The sequence below is a fragment of the Magnolia sinica genome, chromosome 3 (assembly GCF_029962835.1).
Source record: "Magnolia sinica isolate HGM2019 chromosome 3, MsV1, whole genome shotgun sequence".
Lineage (NCBI taxonomy): Eukaryota > Viridiplantae > Streptophyta > Magnoliopsida > Magnoliales > Magnoliaceae > Magnolia > Magnolia sinica.
Window position 1 is genome coordinate 12,024,634 of NC_080575.1, and position 19,705 is coordinate 12,044,338.

Consider the following 19,705-nt stretch of genomic DNA (forward strand, 5'->3'; position numbering starts at 1 on the left):
TTTGAGTCGAGCGGGCTATGACCGGTCGAGACGACCCCTACTACCGGTCGAGCAATCCCTGCGACCGGTCGTAGGCGGTGAAGACTTTCTGACAACAATCTCCACCAAGTCTTCAACCTTCAACCGTGTAGCACCTTGACCTCTCCTCTTATCTCTTCATCACATCATAGCTTCAATCAACGCTTCTCGTGCACACTCCGTCCTTCTTTTATGCTATCACCAAGCCCAGAGAAGTTGCACAGAACTTGGACTTCTACGTAGGAACGACCTTGGTGAGCATGTCTGCTGGATTCATGTTGGTGTGAATCTTTTCCAATGTGACGCCTCCTTCCTCGAGCACCTGTCAGATAAAGTGGTGACGAACATCAATGTGTTTAGTACGTCAGTGATAAATAGAATTTTTAGCCAAATTGATAGCGCTCTCGCTGTCACAGTTAACCGGCACGGCCTCCTGCTGAAGTCCCAACTAATTTATCATGCCTCTAAGCCAAACACCTTCTTTAAACGCTTCTGTCACTGCCATATATTCTGCTTCGATCGTGGAAAGAGCCACCACGGACTGAAGCTTCGACATCCAACTAATTGCTCCACCCGATAATACAAACGAGTATCCTGAAGTAGACTTCCTGGAATCTATACTACCTGCGTAGTTAGAATCCACATACCCTATCAACTTTGTCCCTGTTTTCTTAAAAGTTAAGACGTAGTCTTTTGTACCTCGAATGTATCGAAGTAGCCATTTCACCGCCTCTCAATGTTGCTTGCCGGGGTTTGACATGTATCTACTCACAACACCAACTGTCTGTGAAATATCCGGTCTCGTACAGACCATGACATACATTAAACTGCCAACCGCATTCGAATAGGGCACATGAGACATAACCTGCTTTTCCTCATTGGATTTAGGACATTATTCTGAGGAAAGCTTGAAGTGAGCCATGTGGGGAATGCTTACCGACTTTGCCTGATCCATCCCATACTTGATCAATACCTTTTCAAGGTATTCTGCCTGTGATAATCAAAGCCTGCTCCTCTTCCTGTCTCTATGAATATTTATGCCGAGAACCCTCTTTCTAGCCTCCAGATCTTTCATCTCGAATGTCCCTAATAACTGAGTCTTCAGTACGTTGATTTCAAACATTTCATGACTGGCGATCAACATATCATCAACATACAGTACTAGGATGATAAATTTTTTATTACTAAGTGTCTTGTAATAGACACAGTGATCGTATTCACTTCGAGTAAATTTCTGACTCACCATGAAAGAATCAAATTTTTTATACCACTGCCTAGGCGACTGTTTCAGGCCGTACAACAACCTCATTAACCTGCAAACCTTTTTCTCTGCCCCTTTAACTTTGTAGCCCTCTGGTTGCTTTATGTAGATCTGTTTTTTCAATTCCCCATGCAGGAATGCAGTCTTTACATTCATCTGTTCTAGCTCGAGATCGTATTGGGCAACCAGCGCCAACACGAATCTAATAGATACCTGCTTAACTACCGGCGCAAATATCTCTGTGAAGTCGATTCCTTTTCTCTAAGCATAACCCTTCGCTACCAACCTTGCTTTGTATCTATCCTGTTTCTTTTTGAATAACCACTTACATCCGATCACTTTTCGGCCCACAAGAAGCTTCACCAGCTCCCATGTGTGATTTTTGTGCAACGAGTCCATCTCATCATCCATCGCTGCCTTCTACTTTTCTGCATCAGGCTTATCAAGAGCCTCCTGAATAGTAGATGGGTCTTCCTCATCTGTAATGAGGGCATATGTAATATTAGAGTCGTCCCTGTATTTTGGCGGTAATTTGCGATCACGCGGTGGGTTCCTTCTCACAGGTGGCTGCTCTACCTGATCCTATACCACTGTCTTCGCATCTGTCTCTGCCTGAGTATCATCTGTGTAAATCTGAACGTGTACGATCACCATTCCTGGTTCACTTTGCTCCTCTTGATCATTTTTGCGAAATAGAGAGCTTTCACCGAATTTGACGTCACGGCTAGTAATGACCTTGTGTGTGACCTTGTTGAATAACCTATAACCTTTCACACCAATGCCATAGCCAACAAAGATATAGTTTTTGGCCCTATGGTCTATCTTATCTCTCTCAACTAACGATACATGAGAGTAAGCCTCACAAAGCCTCACAACTAAATATGCATAGATCTGAGTAGTCGAGTTTTTGACCACTCCATACTTCCTCTGAAATTTTACATTCAATTGCCGTTGAAGGAGAACGGTTCACCAAATAATAAGTCGTGTTAACGGCCTCAGTCCATACGTCCTTCCCCAACGCAGCATTACTTAACATGCATCTGACCCTCTCCAAGAGAGTCCGATTCATTCGCTCAGCCACACCGTTTTGCTCGGGCATGTGGCGCACTGTGTTGTGCCTAATGATCCCTTCATTCTTATAATACTCATTAAACTCAATTGAAGTAAATTCTCTACCATTGTCAGTCTTTAAAACCTTTATTTTCCGCCCTGATTGTTTTTCTACCATTGTCTTCCATTGCTTGAATATGGTAAAAACTTCGGATTTACGTTTCATGAAGTAAACCCAAACTTTCCTAGAGTAGTCATCAATAAATGAAACAAACCATGACAACCCCCCAATGGAAACTTCTGGCGATGACCCCCATACGTCAGAGTGCACATAATCAAGCACTCCTTTACAAACATGTTTTCCAGATTTAAAAGACAGTTTAGATTGTTTACCATATATAAAATGCTCGCATATATCTAAATCAGAATTTTTAAAAACTGGAATCAAACACCGATCAGAATGTACCTTCATGCTCCGCTCGCTCATATGGCGCAGACGAGCATGCCACATACGTAGAGACGTGGAGTCTGCAATAGCTGTTGCCGCTCCACCTGCCGAAGTGCTCCCAATCAACCTATAAAGGTTTCCATGCCTTTGCACTCTCATAACCATGAATGCCCCTTTTGAAACTTTAAAGACACTATCAATACCAGTGAACTTGCACCCTATAGCTTCGAGTGTACCGAGAGAAATTAAACTTTTCTTCATATCAGGAACGTGCCTGACGTCAGTCAAGGTACGCTCCATCCCATCAAACATCTTGATACTCACTGTGCCAATAGCCACAACATTACAAGCATTGTCATTGCCCATAAAAACCTGTCCACCATTACATTCCTTGTAACTGGTAAACCAACTCCGATGAGGAGTCATGTGATAAGATGCTCCTGTGTCAAGTATCCACTCGTCTTTATGATTATCGTGTAAGTGACCAATCATGGAAACAGACAGAACGTCACCACCACTTGATTTTTCATCAGATGTGACCACATTGGCCTCCTTGGAAGAAGTCACTGAATTTTCTTTCTTCGTTTTAGGATTTCTACAATCCTTCTTCATGTGTCCAGACAACCCACAATTCCAACACTTTAATTTTCATTTGCCCTTGCCCTTGGATTTGGATCTAGGTCTTGAGGATCTTATACCTCGCTCAGAATCTCTGCCCCTCGTAATCAGTGCCTCGGAAGATGCCCCCATGTCACCGTTTAACTTTCTCATAGCCTTTCCTTGAAGGGCTGAGATAACGGTGTTAACACTTAGGATTTTATTTGCGGTGCACATCGTGTCCCTGAAAGACTCATATGATATAGGAAGAGAATTCAACAATATACATGCTTGTTCCTTATCTTTGACCACTTCCTCCATATCCAGCAATTTGCACATTGATTTATTAAAGTTGCTGATATGGGCTTCTAGATCTCCACCCTCTGCCATCTTGAAGGAATAACACTGTAGCTTTAAGTGTAGGCGATTTTCAGAGGACTTCTTTGCATAGATGTTCTCTTACTTTGCCCACAAACTAGCCACAGTTTTCTCCCTCAAAACATTATAGAGAACCTTATTATCAAGGTTTTCCCATTCATCATCTTTTATGGTAGATTTCTACTCTTCAAGATCCTTAATCTCGCCTTGCTTGGTTAATAGGCTAATCATCTTAACCTTTCATAACTCAAAATTATTTTTGTCCGAGTACTTCTCAATATCAAACTTGCCGTTTCCCATTATTACTAATCCTGCAGATTTAAATCTGTACCCCAACGATTGCTCTGATATAACTTGTTGGGAATTTGGGCTGCGGAACCACACAGATGTAGATCTAAGATAGCAATACAATGGCACTAAGCAATCACAGAAGAACACAAAGTCTTAACGTGGAAAATCCTTGCGGGAAAAAACTACGGGACAAAGCGACAAAAATCTACTATGAAATAGAAATTGCAAGAGAAAGGACTTACCTGATTTGAACAACCTCGAATCTCACCCTTGTTACACCCTTTGATAACCCTAGAACCCTTTAGAAAGCTTTTTCCTCCTTTAGAATAGCCCTAGGGACCTTTATTTATAGTTTTAGGAAACTCCCTTCCGCATCCTTGTTGCGAAAGGACTCAAATGCACAATCCACACAAATTCGGAAACGAATTTGCGTAACTACGACTGGTCGTAGGATGGCCACGACCGGTCATAGGACCCCTACAACCGGTCGAGCAATCCCTACGACCGGTCGTGAATCTCGGACACCAAAGAAGAGAGCTCTCTGGACTTTGAGTCGAGCGGGCTATGATCGGTCGAGACGACCCCTACGACCGGTCGAGCAATCCCTACGACCGGTTGTAGGCGGTGAAGACTTTCTGACAACAAATACATCAACTACATAGCTGGTGTGCGCCATCAAAACGTGGGAGTGGATCAGGTGAGACGTGTATTTCCTGCAAAAGGCTTTCGTAGAAAGTTCCTTCGCTGGGAACGTAGGTGGGACCCACTGTGATGTTTGTGAGAAATTCTCCCGGTTCATCCATTTTGTGAGTTCATTTTAGGACATGTTTTTAAAAATGAACCGTATCCAAAGCTCAAGTGAGCCGTACTAAAGGACAATGTGGTTAAGAAAATTCCTACCATTGAAACCTTCCTGGGTTCAACAGTGATGTTCAGATGCCATCCATACCGTTAATAACGCCATTCTTATTGGAATGAATTGAAAACAAAAATATTAGCATGAATCAAAACTTCTTTGGCCCACAAATATTTCAATCATGGACGTTTAATTATCACGTTTTTGGCTCACTTGAGTTTTGAATACGGTTCATTTTTGGTAACATATCTTAAAATGCACTCACAAAACGGATGGACGGGGAGGATTTTTCACAACCCAAGACTGTGCGGCCCTTACCGTGGGGCCCACATTGATATATATATATATATATATATATATATATATATATATATATATATATATATATATATATATATATATATATATATATATATATTGTATCCACGCGGTCCATCCGTTTTTCCAAATCAATTTATGGTATTATCCAAAAAACGAAAAAGATCCAATTATCAGTTGGATTACATCATGAGAAACAGTAGTTATTGGCCATTAATGGGCCACCAAAGTTCTGGATTAAGCTGATATTGTTTTACTACCTTCATCCACGCTTATGTGACCTTATCAACAGATTGGATGGTAAATAAACGCTATGGGAACATTAAGGTACTCCCCAAGAAGTTTTTAATGGTTGAGCGTTCAATCTCCACTTTTTCCTAAACTATGGTCCACCCGATAATGGGACCTGCTTAATTTTAACTAATACCCTAATATAATCTGAAAAAACGGATGGACGGCGTGGATATAGAATAAATTAATCAAGGTGGGTCCCACGGTAAGGGCCGCACCATCTTAGTTGTATCCGGGGTCTTACCTAATCCGCTACCTCAAAAGTTTCTTTCTTCCTTTGATGCTGACATTGGTTAGATAATTTCCTAACCACCCAAGTATAATTCAGTGGTCACGATCATCTGCCAAATAGATGAACGGTCCGGATGTTATATATGTGTGAGTGATTGATCACGAACTTACACGTACGTAGCAATGGATGTAGGGTGTAAATAGGCCCAGCTCATTTATACTCTGGATATCAATGGGCTGGTCCTTGTCAGGATCTGCCCAAGCCCACCCATGCCCAAGCCCACCCAAACCAAATTGAGCTAAGTTTGTAAAACCGTGCCCAACAGGGAGTCGGGACGGCCCATGGGCTGACTGGTCCAGCCCACTTCTGTTGTGGGTTTAGGCCAACCTAAATGTTGTTGGTTAGGCTTGTTTTAGAAAATGTGGCCAATTTAAGTAAATGTTTCGGGTTCGAGGTCTACCTTACCCGACCCTGATAAGCCATATAGCTTATTGATGTTCTGGATCAGATGATCTAACTAGGGGTGTCACTGGGCCGGGCTGAGCTTTGTCTAATCCTGGCCTGTTTTTCCAACTTAGGCCAAATTCGGCCTGAGCCTGTGACGAGCCAAAATAGTCCAGTCCGACATGTTTTTTCTGACCCGAGCCCAAATCAGATATAGAGAGAGAGAGAGAGAGAGAGAGAGAGAGAGAGAGAGAGAGAGAGAGAGAGAGAGAGCATGGAGTTAGATTTTTGATGTGAGGGCTTCTTCTTCTTCTTTTTTTTTTTCTTATTCTTTTTTTAAAAAAAAAAAATTAATTTTTTTTTTTTTTGAATCATAAAATTGTCCTCCTAAACTCTAATGGGCCAGATTGGGTAGGTTGATGGGCTGTTGACACGATCCAAGCCCAGCATAATTTCAATTTTAAGCCCAAGCCCAATCATTGGCCTGATCTCCAGCCCCAGGCAGTTACACCAGAAAGTCCAAGGGGCCCGGCCCAGTCCATTGACAGCCTTAGATCCAACGTGACCCAAAACCAAAACAAATTTAGAAATGAGAAGTAGAATAGGTAGTCATGATTACAGCATGTATGATTGTATGTATTCACTAATAGGGTAGGGTTCAGCCCCATTTTTCATTTTTAAACCCTAGAATGGTCATTTAAAAACCTAATTCCTATCCAATCCAAACCAAAAACCAAACTAACGCAGGGAAGTAGGAAAGAACGTGAAACAATGAGAAGAAGATTATCATCTTCCCCTAGTAAATAAAAGTCTTGAATCTACGTGCTAAAAACAGAAAATTCGAAATTTCATTGAGGGATGATCATAAAACTTCCTGATTACATCATGCGTAAAGAATAGAAAAGAAAAAACAAAACCTTAATTTGTTTAGAATTTACCTAAAATAACAAAACTCTTAGTTGAAATAAAAAAACTCTTCTAAAGACTAATTTCTCAAAAGTAATTTTTTTTAAAAAAAACTAAATAAACCTTACTTGAGCATTCCCGACGATATTGCAAACAATTTAAAAATAAAAAAGATGAAAATTCTAAAACTACAAAATTAGGAAAATATGGTAAACTAGGATATCGTTCATTTTAACTTTTCATAGTTTAAAATTGTTTTTACTAGAGTATTTCTTTTTACATCGAACTTCGGGTTAGATACCATTGATACATTGCTTTCAGATTTAATCTGCTTCCTAACATTAGATCTGATACCACTTGTTGGGAAACCGTAAAAGCACTGAGAGATGAATTAAGAAAAGTATATGCAGCCGGACAACCAAGTCCAAACAAGAACAAACCGAATTTTACATGGAATAACCCCTTGCGGGGAAAAACCATGGCACAAAGCGACGAGTGACACACTATGAAAGCAAAAATTATAAGAGATAGAGTCTTATCAATTCAAACAAGCCTCGAATCTACTTCACAAACTCTAACTATGCCCTTGAACTCATACGGGACAATTTAGAAAGCCCTAATACACCTCCTTCTCTTCCCTAATTCTAATTACACCCGATATGTAAACTATCACAACCAAAATAGGAAACAAATCCTGCATTTACGCAACTTTGCGCGTGCTTGATAGGACCTTCCATGCATGATCTATCAAATGGCATCGAACTTACTTCGATGTCATTGAGTAGCAACACTAGAACGTTCCAGCAACCAACATGAATTTTTCTGAAATTTTCCGATAGGATCGAGCACTTGTCAATGACATCGACATATGCTCGATGGCATCGAGTAGTTTACCGATCCCTGTTATTGATAGATTTAAGACATCGACAACATTCTTTTCCCATGAAATCCATGAATGAGAGACAAAACAAATCTTTTCAACAAAGCTAAAGGTGATCTTCTTGCCAAAAAAAGCACCAACATATTCACAAAAAGGACCATGAAAATATAAAGAACCTTTTTATAGTGCCAATCACTTAAGACCCACTGAGGGCTAATGGTCCACACTCAACATACTAGTGCAGCTCACTAGTTGAGTAGGTCCACAGTTTTTGCCCCGCACGCTGACCATCCTTTCCATCGCACACAAGTGTGACGTGCAAGCAGCACATCCCCAGCAATGGGGCACTCGCCCCATGTGTGATGGTGACAGAAGAAGAAAACAGTAATGAAGAGAGAGCATACACACATACCTCTTCATAGATTGCAAGTGCTGATCATATGCACCACCTTTCTCCATCATATGGGCCATTTTCCATGTCTGTTTACAGAAATTACCCATCTACTTAAAAAGAAAGAAAGAAAGAAAGAAAGAAAAGATGTATCTCCATCTAAAAAAAGTACTTTGCGACGATCTCACCGTCCTCTATACTATACAGATCTTCAGTGATTCGATTTCCCCTCAGAGAAATTGTGTGATACATAGCGAACTTCCTTACCAGCACTTCTAACTTGATCTTTCCAGGAGCGGAGGATCGGAGATCTGCCTTCCATTTACACCCAAGTAGGGAGCAGAGCCCCTGTACGATCCAGCCGGGGCCATTGGGCTATTGGGACCGTTTAAGGGCAGGAGCATTATCCACCGTTGTGGGACACAGGGCTCGGCTGCTTCTTCTTCTCACTGAAGCTGAGGCTTGGAACCAGGCTCGGCAGGCAGCACTGAGCAGCCCTGACCTTTTTCTCTCTCTCAGGTTTTGATTCCCCGTTCGGGGTTCTCTCGCTGCTGCAGACGGAGTTAGTTCCAGTCAAGTACGGGGTTCCTTCAGATGATTTTGGAGGGATTTGAAGGTGGGCATTTTCTGTTTCCATCTTCCCGTTGATCACATTTTGTTCAGTGCTGTTGGTTTTGGTGTCGGAGTCTCGTTCCCCTTTGGTGCTTTCTTCGAATAGTTCAGCTAGTTTCTTCTTCTTAACAGTTGGAGACAATTCAGGTAGTTTGGAGTTGGGCGCTCTTTCCAAGAAAGAGACTTTATTGAGACGGGGTGTTGTGGGTGTGCTTCTCTGATAGTTCGGTGTATTACCCCGGGACGGAGTAAAATCTGCATGAGCAGGTTTCTAAGTGAATCACAAATCAACAAGAGATAAAATACTGAAACATATAAACAATTCACAAAGGTTCCATGAGGCACCATCACCACAGTAAGGCAATCAGGATTGTTGATCTGTTGGACCACCGCATCAGACCATAGACTAGAAATCGAGTGATTGGACAACTCCAGCCATCCATTTATTGCAAGCTTTTATGCCCATTGAGTGTGGACAGTCAGCTCCATTGCTGAGTTCCCTGTCTCCTTTTAGGCCAGCTTAGGGCTGCAACTTGGGTTCAGGTCAATTGACCCAACCCAAGTTTGGGTTAGGTTGTTGTTGTCCTTGGGTCAGGTTAGGGGTTGGAAACACCAACCCAATCGAAATCGGGTCTGGTTCAGGTTGAGCAAATTTGGTTCGGGTTAGATCAGGTAATAATCACATGTATTTGAGTCAAGTATATAGGAATTCGGGTTGGGCTTGGTCAGACAGATTGGGTTGGAATTCGGGTTGCGTTGTCTTGAGGTTGGGTTGGGCTACCCGACCCAAACTGGCTGAGTTGCAACCCAACGCCACATTGATGGCTACTGCACCCAAATCACCTTGCTTTTCTAGGACATTGTCTACCCATGTGGCAGCCCAGGAAATAAAAAACCATTATCACCTTAGACAAGTGGCACGTACAATATAAATGTTTTGCTGTGCAATCCGTGAAACCAAGTGAAGGGCATGTGCCATAGTAGCATTCTTCTACTATTTGTATGAAGATCCCAGAACAAAGAAATCGCATCTTGTTACTGAAAATGAAGGGTGACCTTACCTCCATTGATACTGTAGAAATCATCTTCACAGTCAGAATCTAACCAGGCTCGGGTATCAAAGAACGTCTCCTCTTTACTACCTGCGAATGCACGGGCACACATTAACTAGGAGCACTTCAAAGAACCACTAAAGAGGGATAAGATGTAAATAAGAAAAAAGGAAATCCTATATCTATTTTGCAAGCAGAGCCAAGGGAGACACCGATCTGTGAATATTCAAAGAATCAAAGAAAGATTATGAAATCACTAGAACGAGAGAGTGTGCGTGCTAGAACGAAATGTTCGGAGCACTACATTTTTATTAAGGTGAGTTTGATACTGAAGCATTACACTAAAATTTGGAAATGTTTTAGAGAAACCAATAACCAAAGGATGTAGCAACTGATAATACAATTATCTATGTTAGTAATTCAGTGTTTGATCTGTGCAGAGAGAGAGAGAGGCAACAGGAAATATACGAAACATTGCATGAAAATTTGAATACTGATGTAAAATACACGAGTAAACCTCTAAACGAGAAATAAAAAAAATGAATTTCAAACACAATTATCTGCATAAAAACAATTGAAAAAATCTTTAAGAATAAAGAACAGGACCGGAGATATTGAGCAGTGGATAAGGTGGTCTCCACCATGAAGATGACAATATGTAAAAATTGATCTCGCTTATCCATCAGGTGGGCCACACACGTGCATTGAATTTGGAGCATTGAAAAGTTATCTTAAACCGTTCATTCTTCTTGCATAGAGGGAGGCCCACATGCTGATTTTTTCATAGGGTCAACTTCAAGGTTAGGGCCACCTTATGCACCACACAGATGTCCTATAAAGTTGCAAAGCTGGCATGTCTGCTATGCATAAAGGTGTGCAGAGAGGGTGCTTGTGGGTTCAGCAAACATCGACAAAAAAACCCCTTTCAGATGTGACACCGGAACAAACAAATAACAAAACAAAACCCAAAAATCAAATTACAGTCACTACCAAAACTTCACAAAATTAAAATTTAACAGAATAAGAAATGAGCACTTTTGCACTAAAATCAAGGTGTATATAAATATATTTCATAATAGAGCAAACAGCCACTGGTTCTCAACTCTAGAACGCATTGTCTCCAACGGATATCCCAAAAACCCATTTGAATTCAGTGACATGTTAGCCATGGTTTCATGATAAAAACACATCTCCGGTCGAGTAAAGAAATTCATAATATAAGTTGAAGAAAATCAGATATATACCATGAAAAAACTAACCACCAGTGATTTTATCGGCTAGAATACTAACAATTCTAGAATGCACCATCTCCATATATCACATTACCTATTAAGATAAAGGAATTATATGATCTCAACCCAAAGATGAGCATGGTATATTTATATTCCGGTTATCAATTTGCACGATTGGCACCCAGCATTTCATTGATCAGGACCACTTTGCCTGTTGGTTTTCACCATGGATGGACCACACCACAAAATTCTCCAAGTTTTGAAAATCTCAACCCTTCAATGTGAGGCTGGCAAATACACAGACAAGGATATCCAGCTACATGTTCATATTCAACTGAAAAAAACCCAAGATTGATGGGTAGGGTCTTCCAAATTGGGGGCTACGGTCCATCTATGGTGGAACCAAACAGACCAATGGTTAGGATCATTGAACCACGGTCACCGCACATAGAAACTGAAAACCCTTGCACAACCAAATATGCTCAGGTCAATGATAATAAGTATACTTTCTTGACTAAAACATCTCTTGTTGAATTTGCATAGAAACAAAAACATATTCACACCATAAAAAAACTCATGATATAACCAAAAGAAAATCAGATATATATACCATGAAAAAACTACCGACTATTGATTCTATCAGCTACCTATCATAGAATGCACATCTTCAACACAACACATCACCTATTTGAATTCAATGCCCCATTTAAGCATAGAAGAATTATATGATCCTCAACCCAAGGATGTGCACAATATACTCAGGTTTTCAATGTGTATGATTGACACCCATGGTTCATAGCTCCAAACCACTTGCCTGTTCGTTCCCACCACCGACTGACCATACCACTAAACTCTCCGAGATTGGAACATCCCAACCCTTCAACATGCGGCCTGCAAATACACAGGCAAGGAAATCCACCTACAAGTTCATTCAACTGATACAAGTTCATTCAACTGAAAATAGCACAAGATTGGTGGCTAGGATTTGGGCATGGCCCCATCTCTAGTGACCCAACAAAACAATGGTTAGATTGTTGAACCACAGTCATTGCATGTGCAGACTGAAAATCCAAAGTATGTTGTGCATAACTAAATATCCACAGGTTGACAATAATATAATTAAGTATACTTCCCCATAAAAAAATAAAAATAAAAATAAAAATAATAATCTATGTATAGTTTCTCGGACAAACCATCTAATGTCCAATTTTTTCAAGGGCAAATGCTAGTAAAAGTGGCTCATCAGTTGTAAATGATCAGTTCTCAATTTCCACTGAATAAAAATGGTCATCTGAATCAAATGAAACATTAGACATAATTATCTACAAATCCATATTTACAGAAAAAAAATTACAATAAAATTCATGCTCAAACAAACACAATTTACAATAATTTGATATTTCAATCACTGCCTAGAATTAACTTTTTTTTTAGAAATGATTTCCGATTCATCATGTTATGCATTGGCTCAACAACCCTAAAGCACAATTTTCTCAGAAAACCATAATTCCCATTGAATTTACATGAACAAATAAAAATTCACGAAGAAAAAAAAAAAAAAAAACTAATTCAGACCATTGTTTTAAAACCTGGATGGAAACAGACCTATTTTTTGTTACCTGTCAGGTCGAAACTGGTCTAGCTGCTAGTCGTCATGAAACCATAATTAAATTAGTTAAACATACTTAAAAAATTAAGGATGATGGTCCCAGTCCTAATCATCTGGTCAAACAGTTCGATGGTCAGACCGGCAGACCTGACTAACCTGGGTTTTTGTTCCAATGAAGAATGGGTTCTACATCAACCTTGACTGAGAAGGCAACCAGTTCCGGTTGAAACGGGTAGGACCACCCCATCCAGTACGGCTTTTAAAACGTCGATTCACACACAAACTCAAGTAAATTTGAATTCAACAAACCACTAAATATATTTTCCTAACAAAACAGCGTCTACATCAAATTCACAACAAAAAAACACAAACCCTGCAATAATTTGAAATTCTAGGATCGGGCACAAATTAAATTAAATTGTAAAGTTAATCTCCAATAAATTACCAAAAAACCATATTTCCAGTTGAACCCGCTCAATAATCCAAATTCTAATCCAAGCATATAATAAATAAATTTCCACAAAAAGAATCATTAATTCAACCTTCTAAAAAAAAGCAATTCTCAGAACGATAGACATCGACGTTTGTTATGTTAATCTCCATGTACAAAATTACCAAAAAAACATATTTCCAATCGAACAAACTCATTAATTCAAGTTCTAACCCAATCACATATTAGATAAATTTGCAAAAAAGAGAACCATCAATTCAAGCTTCTGAAAAGAAGCCAATTTTTGGAACGACATACCCATCGAAACTATGGCCATACTAAAACTCCCTGCTCGTCGTTTGCTACGTTTAAATGAAATTACGGAAAAACCATATTTCCAGTGAAACTCGCTCAATAATTCAAATTCCAACCCAATCATATATTAAATAAAATTCCAGAAAAAGAATAATTAATTCAAGCTTCTACAAAGAACCCAATTCTCGGAATGACAGATGCATAGAAACTATGAGCAGGGATTACTGGAAAAACCATATTTCCAGTTGAACTCACTCAACAATTCAAATTCTAATCCAAGCATATATTAGGCAAATTTGCGGAAAGAAAATCATCAATTCAAGCTTCTAAAAAAGAACCCAATTCTCAGAATGACCGACGCATCAAAACTACGACCATACCAAAGTCCCTTCTTGAAGACAGGGGCGACAGCGAATCAAAGCCAGACGACAGGCCCGGCTTCTTACATGGCGAGCCGAATCCAGCAACTGGGTTCTCGCCGTTCGTCGGCTTTTCGTCGGCGGGCGACGGAATGATCACCTTCTTGGCGTTGGTACCGATGGAGTAGCGGAATTTCATCGCGGAATCTGAGGTCTTATGGACCGAAACGCAAGAACCCATGTCTAGGAAAAGACCCTTTTCATGCCAGAGACAAAGGAGCTCTAGTTCTCCAGGAAATGAAGAGAGAGAGAGAGAGAGAGAGAGAGAGAGAGAGAGAGAGAGAGAGAGAGAGAGAGAGAGTAATAAAGTAGAAATAGAGTAGGAGAGGAACTTTCTTTTTTCTTTTTTTCTTACTTAGAAGTGGGGGATGAAATTTCTTGAAGAAAAATCTGAGAAGGCAGAGATTGACGCTTGAAAGCGAAGTACTGGAATTTGCCGGTGGTAGGCCCCACAAATTAGGTTTTTTTGTTTTTTGGTTTTTTTTTTTTTAAAAGAAACTGAGAAGAGGAAGGCTGCTTTGGGGAGGAAGGAGAAGGTGACATTTTCATGTGCTCTGAAAAGCTGCTCTGCTTCGGGTTTTTATATTTTTTCGATACTCGGCCCGAGTAGAATGCCTGTGTTGTCTCTTCTCTGTTTCGGGTCTTATCTATCGGGTCGGGTACCTGTGTGTACCCATTTCCCAATCCGGTTAAGAATCCGATTACAGACCTGTCCGGGTCGAGATCTTCAGACGCATACCATATATGAGTTGGATACACACGGTTCGATTCAGTCCGTTTTTGGGGTGAAACCGAAACCTATCTGTTCCCATTGATTTCAAAAACGTGATGGGGAGAGACCATGAAAGAGGAGAATAATAAAGAGAAATTATACTTTTTTGCTTTTTTTTTTTCCTTAACTTTCATTTTCTGTTTAAAAATATTAAAATTTAAATATTTATTAACCAAGGAGTCTAGCTCCAAGTTTGGATCCAAGGTTTCCTTATGGGGTCTGGCTCACGGTCGAATTCAGCTCTATAAAATTCCAAACCAAGTATCAATGTGAACCAATTGATGCTTTGATTTTTGAAACCGGGTGCACTTTAAAATTGGGCTAAACCATGCTGTCTGATCAGTTCCGATCCAGTTCATTGATTCCACCAATTCCACGTGCATCCCAACAAAAGATGTCTATCTCGTCGGATATCTATCAAAGTCTACAAACGGGTCCGGTGAATAAGGAAAACCAGATAATGTTCTAGTACGGTCGAGCAGTGTGGGGTCCACCATGGTGGGGGTATGAAATCCAGACCAACCATTAAGTGCGTGTGGTCTTTTTAGGGTAGGAGACTAAGGGCCTGTTTGGGAGCGTGGATTTGGAACCGAGCCCGAAACCCAGCCCAAAAACGTGATGGGGAGAGACCATGAAAGAGGAGAATAATAAATGATGCACATTATACTTTTTGCTTTACGTTTGAATTTAATTCCTAAATCAATTTTCTGTTTAAAAATATATAAATTTTTGGAAACTATGGTTGTATTAAGCTCAAAATTTGTCTAGCTCCTAAAATTGATGAAATTCCAAGTCTCACGGTCGAATTCAGCTCTATAAAATTCCAAACCAAGTATCAATGTGAACCAATTGATTCTTTGATTTTTGAAACCGGGTGCACTTTAAAATTGGGCTAAACCATGCTGTCTGATCAGTTCCGATCCAGTTCATTGATTCCACCAATTCCATGTGCATCCCAACAAAAGATGTCTATCTCGTCGGATATCTATCAAAGTCTACAAACGGGTCCGGTGAATAAGGAAAACCAGATAATGTTCTAGTACGGTCGAGCAGTGTGGGGTCCACCATGGTGGGGGTATGAAATCCAGACCAACCATTAAGTGCGTGTGGTCTTTTTAGGGTAGGAGACTAAGGGCGTGTTTGGCTGGGCGCTGGATATGGGATAAAGATGTTTTACGATGGTTATATTGCTTACATCCCATTCCCTTTTCTCTTTTTGGGACGGCGGGATAAAAACCATTCCACCGCACCCTCGTAAACAACGTCTGGATTCTGCCAATCCCAAGATATAGGTTTTCACCACTGTGTAGGGCCCACCAAGATATCAACGAGATATCTGCTCCCTCCATCATTTTCACTTGCCTACATTCGGCCATGAAGTTCTTTTGAAGTAGCTATAAAGTAGTGAGTGGGGCACACCATGACAAGTAGTGGAGATGCAAACCCATCCATTTGTGACCATCCAAACACCCTAGTGGATATCCTATGGGCTATCCCAAACCCATGGGATCAACGGGCAAACATTGACACCACCATCATTACCTTAAAAACCATTCCATCCCACCTAATCCCATGGGATCGGTCTTGTTTGGCCAGGCACATTTGACGGGATTGGATGATATTAGAGTAGATTGCATGAATTTCAAGGTAATGATAGCTGCGTCGATGCATTGGTGCAAAATATATGGGATTGCTATATCGGGTCTGTTTGACAGGCTGGCCAATCAGGGATTAAACCTTCCAATCCCTTTCAATCCCTCGAACCAAACACGTCCCATGCAATTTTAAAAGGATTAGGGTGGATTGGATGGGATGTAAAGGTAATAATGGTGATGTCAGTGGATTATCTAAAGATCCATAGGATTTATATATCCCGGGATTAGGATCCCGTGTCTGTTTGACACACCTGACCAATCCCGAGATATATCTTCCAATTCCTTCCAAGCCCATCTAATCTGCCCGGCCAAACAAGCCCTCAATCACGTTATCCATGGTAAATTTAGGCCACAGCGTGAGACAATTGGGATAAGGTGGCCACCGTTGGTTGCGTCTGAGGCCCACCTGAGTTGTAAAATGGTCTTATTATTATTATTTATTTATTTTTGGCATGTACCTCATCCATGCCAGGTGTAGCCAAAGAATGAATTATTTCTAATACGTAAGATGGTGGGGCCCATACACAACCAACAGCTGGAACTGTGTCCCGCCTAAGTCGTGTATTGTTGTGATTTTTGGACCGTTGGCATGAAAGACAATGCATGATAGGTGATTGGTTTGGATTTCATACATGCATTGCGGTGGGCCACACATCGCTCGACCTTAGTAGGGTCCACCTTGTATGAATACTACCCATTATAAATACAATTAAGCAAAGGACACACAATCTACCCCATCTCTAATTTCATATAAATTATGGATGCCCATAACCAAGTGACCCTACTCCCTCAAGACGGGGCGGTCATCACTGTGGGGCCGACCTTGATGTGTATATTCTTCTATCCACCCAGTCCAGTCATTTTTCTAAATCATTTCACAGTAGAAGACAAAAAAAATGAAGAAGATCCAATTATCAAGTATACCATAACATAGAAAACAATGGTGATTGAGCACTGTACCATTAAAAACTTCTTGAGGTGCACCTTAATGTTTCTAAAGTTTTTATTTTTCATTAGGGGTGTACATTGAGTCGAACCGAGTCGAGTTGGCCTCAGCTCGACTCGGCTCGGCTACTAGCTGACCTTAGCTTGAACTTGGCTCGGTTCGGTCCTAGAGCCTGATTGGGCAACTTAGCTCGATTCGGTCAGCAGCTTGGGCAAGTTCAATCTGAGTTCAAGCCAAGATCGAGCCGAGTTCGCTTGTAGAGCATTTTCACAAACACCTTGACTGTACCTTCAAAATCTTATTGTATTTAAGAGAGCAGTAATGGTTTTACAAGTGTTTTTATTAAACACCTTTTAAGCAACATAAAAATCAAGAAAAAAAAAGCATTGGTTTCTTATACATACCTTCCTTGCCACTAGCCCGACTTTGTTGAGTCATTTCATCAAACACTTGGTGAACAACATCAATATCAAAGTAACCAAGTCACCGAATTGGTTAGATCCGAGTCGAGTCAAGTTGGGGCTAACTTTAACTTGGCTCAAACTCATTTTCAAGCTTAAAAAATTATTTCGAACTCAGCTTCAAATCGAGCCGAATTGAGCTTTTTTGAGTTGAGTCGAGCGAGCTAACCGAGCTGGCCCAATTCGTGTACACCTCTATTTTTCATCCAATCTCTTGAAATGGTTGTTTAAGCTAAGATGAAGGGAAAAACAAATATCAGCTCGATCTAGAACTTTTGTGGCTCATTAACTTCCCATCACCATTGTTTCCTATGGTATGGTTCACCTGATAATTGGCTCTGCCTCAAATTTTGGAAAATACATTAAAATGATATTGAAAAATGGATGGATGGGTCAATACAAAATACACATGTAAAGGTGTGTCCCATGGTAGGGGTCGCACCATCTTGGCTAAGAGTAGGGTCTCACCTAATCCGCTCTGGCCAGGTCCAATGTCCCTAAACTTGGGAGTGAATAATGTACAACCTTTACTGGGTCCTTACTCTTTCCCGGGTGGTAGACTCTCCGGAGTTTCAATTCCCGGTCAAGGGTTCAAGTACCCATAGGTGGTGAAATTCCACCAGCGTGAGTCTGTTGGGTGTGTGCATGTGTTAAAAAAATATTAATAATAAAGAGTACAACCCTTACTGTGGGACCCATCTTGATATATGTATTCTATATCCATATTATTCATTCAATTTGTTGGATTATTTCAGAGCATGTTCCGAGAGATGAAGAAGATAGAAATCTACCAGTAAAAACTCCCGAAGTCCCACCTTAATATTTATCATCACATGTAAGAGTTGACAGTATGAATATCGAATACATACATCAAGTTGGGCCCCACAGTAAGAGTTACACCGTGTTGGATGACGACAGGGCGCACCCAATCCGCATGTCGGAACTTAATGGTCAACCATAGGCTTGAAATTGTCTGGCCAACTTAGGGTTAGGCAAAAATAAATGTCATGGATATAGAATAAATCAAAGAAAAATTCATAAATTAATTTATTTTAGACGTTTGATCATTTGACTCTTTTCCTTGTAAGGGTCGCCCTGGCCTAGCCCACCTTAGGCTTGGACCATTTCAAGTGGGTCAGGGTTAAGGGGACTAGGGCCAGGCCAAGACAACCCCAGCTGACCGTTGCTGTCACTGTCCAAATGCGTACTAGTAATTGGACCCGATATTTAGATAATCGGGTCAAATATTCATAGTATCCACTACCCACACTAGGAGACATGGGTTACGTGATCCAACCGTTCATTCCGTGGGTCCCATGGTGGATGAGACATGCTTCAAAAATCTCAGAGGCTGGAGAGATGTGATGAATCAATAGACTGATTCTAAATAATCGGTCGAGGATGTGTTGGATGTCGGCCGTTGTTAGAAAGGAAAGAGGTTGGATAATGCACGGATTTTCTGTGTTCTCACATGAGTCCACGACCATCAGTCTATAACGCCATGTGCACCGTTCAGGCATGTGAATACCCCAGTGGAGAAATCTAGACCGTTCGTTAGGTCTAGCTCGCCCTTTAAAGGCTGGTCAAATATTAATTTCCGACTGTACGACCCATTTATGGCCCATTTCCGAGACGAAGCCACCTCATTTTACCTCTCAGGAATAAGCCCCAGCTGTACGGATGCCTTCCCAGAGGTCGAAAAATGCCCCTGCTCTTTCCTTCAAGCGGATCGGCCGGTGCTCGAAGACGAGTGCTGACGCTCCTCGAACTCCAAGTAATACGAACGGTTCAAAAGAGATCAACGTTAAATGGGCCCCACACAGTTATGTATTTTTTATATC

At 40.8% G+C, this 19,705-nt stretch overlaps 1 protein-coding gene across 1 annotated transcript; it reads right to left on the bottom strand.

Moving 5' to 3' along the window:
• Positions 1-8,358: 8,358 nt before the first annotated feature.
• On the bottom strand, positions 8,359-14,571 carry LOC131239531 (uncharacterized protein At3g27210-like). The gene is made up of 3 exons (XM_058237278.1): positions 13,992-14,571; positions 10,035-10,115; positions 8,359-9,228 (listed from the first exon to the last, which is right to left on the bottom strand). Exons 1-3 carry the CDS (start codon positions 14,209-14,211, stop codon positions 8,765-8,767), a joined length of 765 nt encoding a protein of 254 aa, XP_058093261.1. The 5' UTR covers positions 14,212-14,571; the 3' UTR covers positions 8,359-8,764.
• Positions 14,572-19,705: the final 5,134 nt, after the last annotated feature.

Bases quoted from the DNA above. Each gene is read 5' to 3' on its own strand.
- LOC131239531 (XM_058237278.1), bottom strand. From the start codon at position 14,211: ATGGGTTCTTGCGTTTCGGTCCATAAGACCTCAGATTCCGCGATGAAA. The intron at 10,116-13,991 runs GTATGGTCGTAG...GTGCATTCGCAG, and splicing joins GTCTTCAAGAAGGGACTTTG to GTAGTAAAGAGGAGACGTTC. The intron at 9,229-10,034 runs GTAAGGTCACCC...CTGCTCATGCAG, and splicing joins TTTCTACAGTATCAATGGAG to ATTTTACTCCGTCCCGGGGT.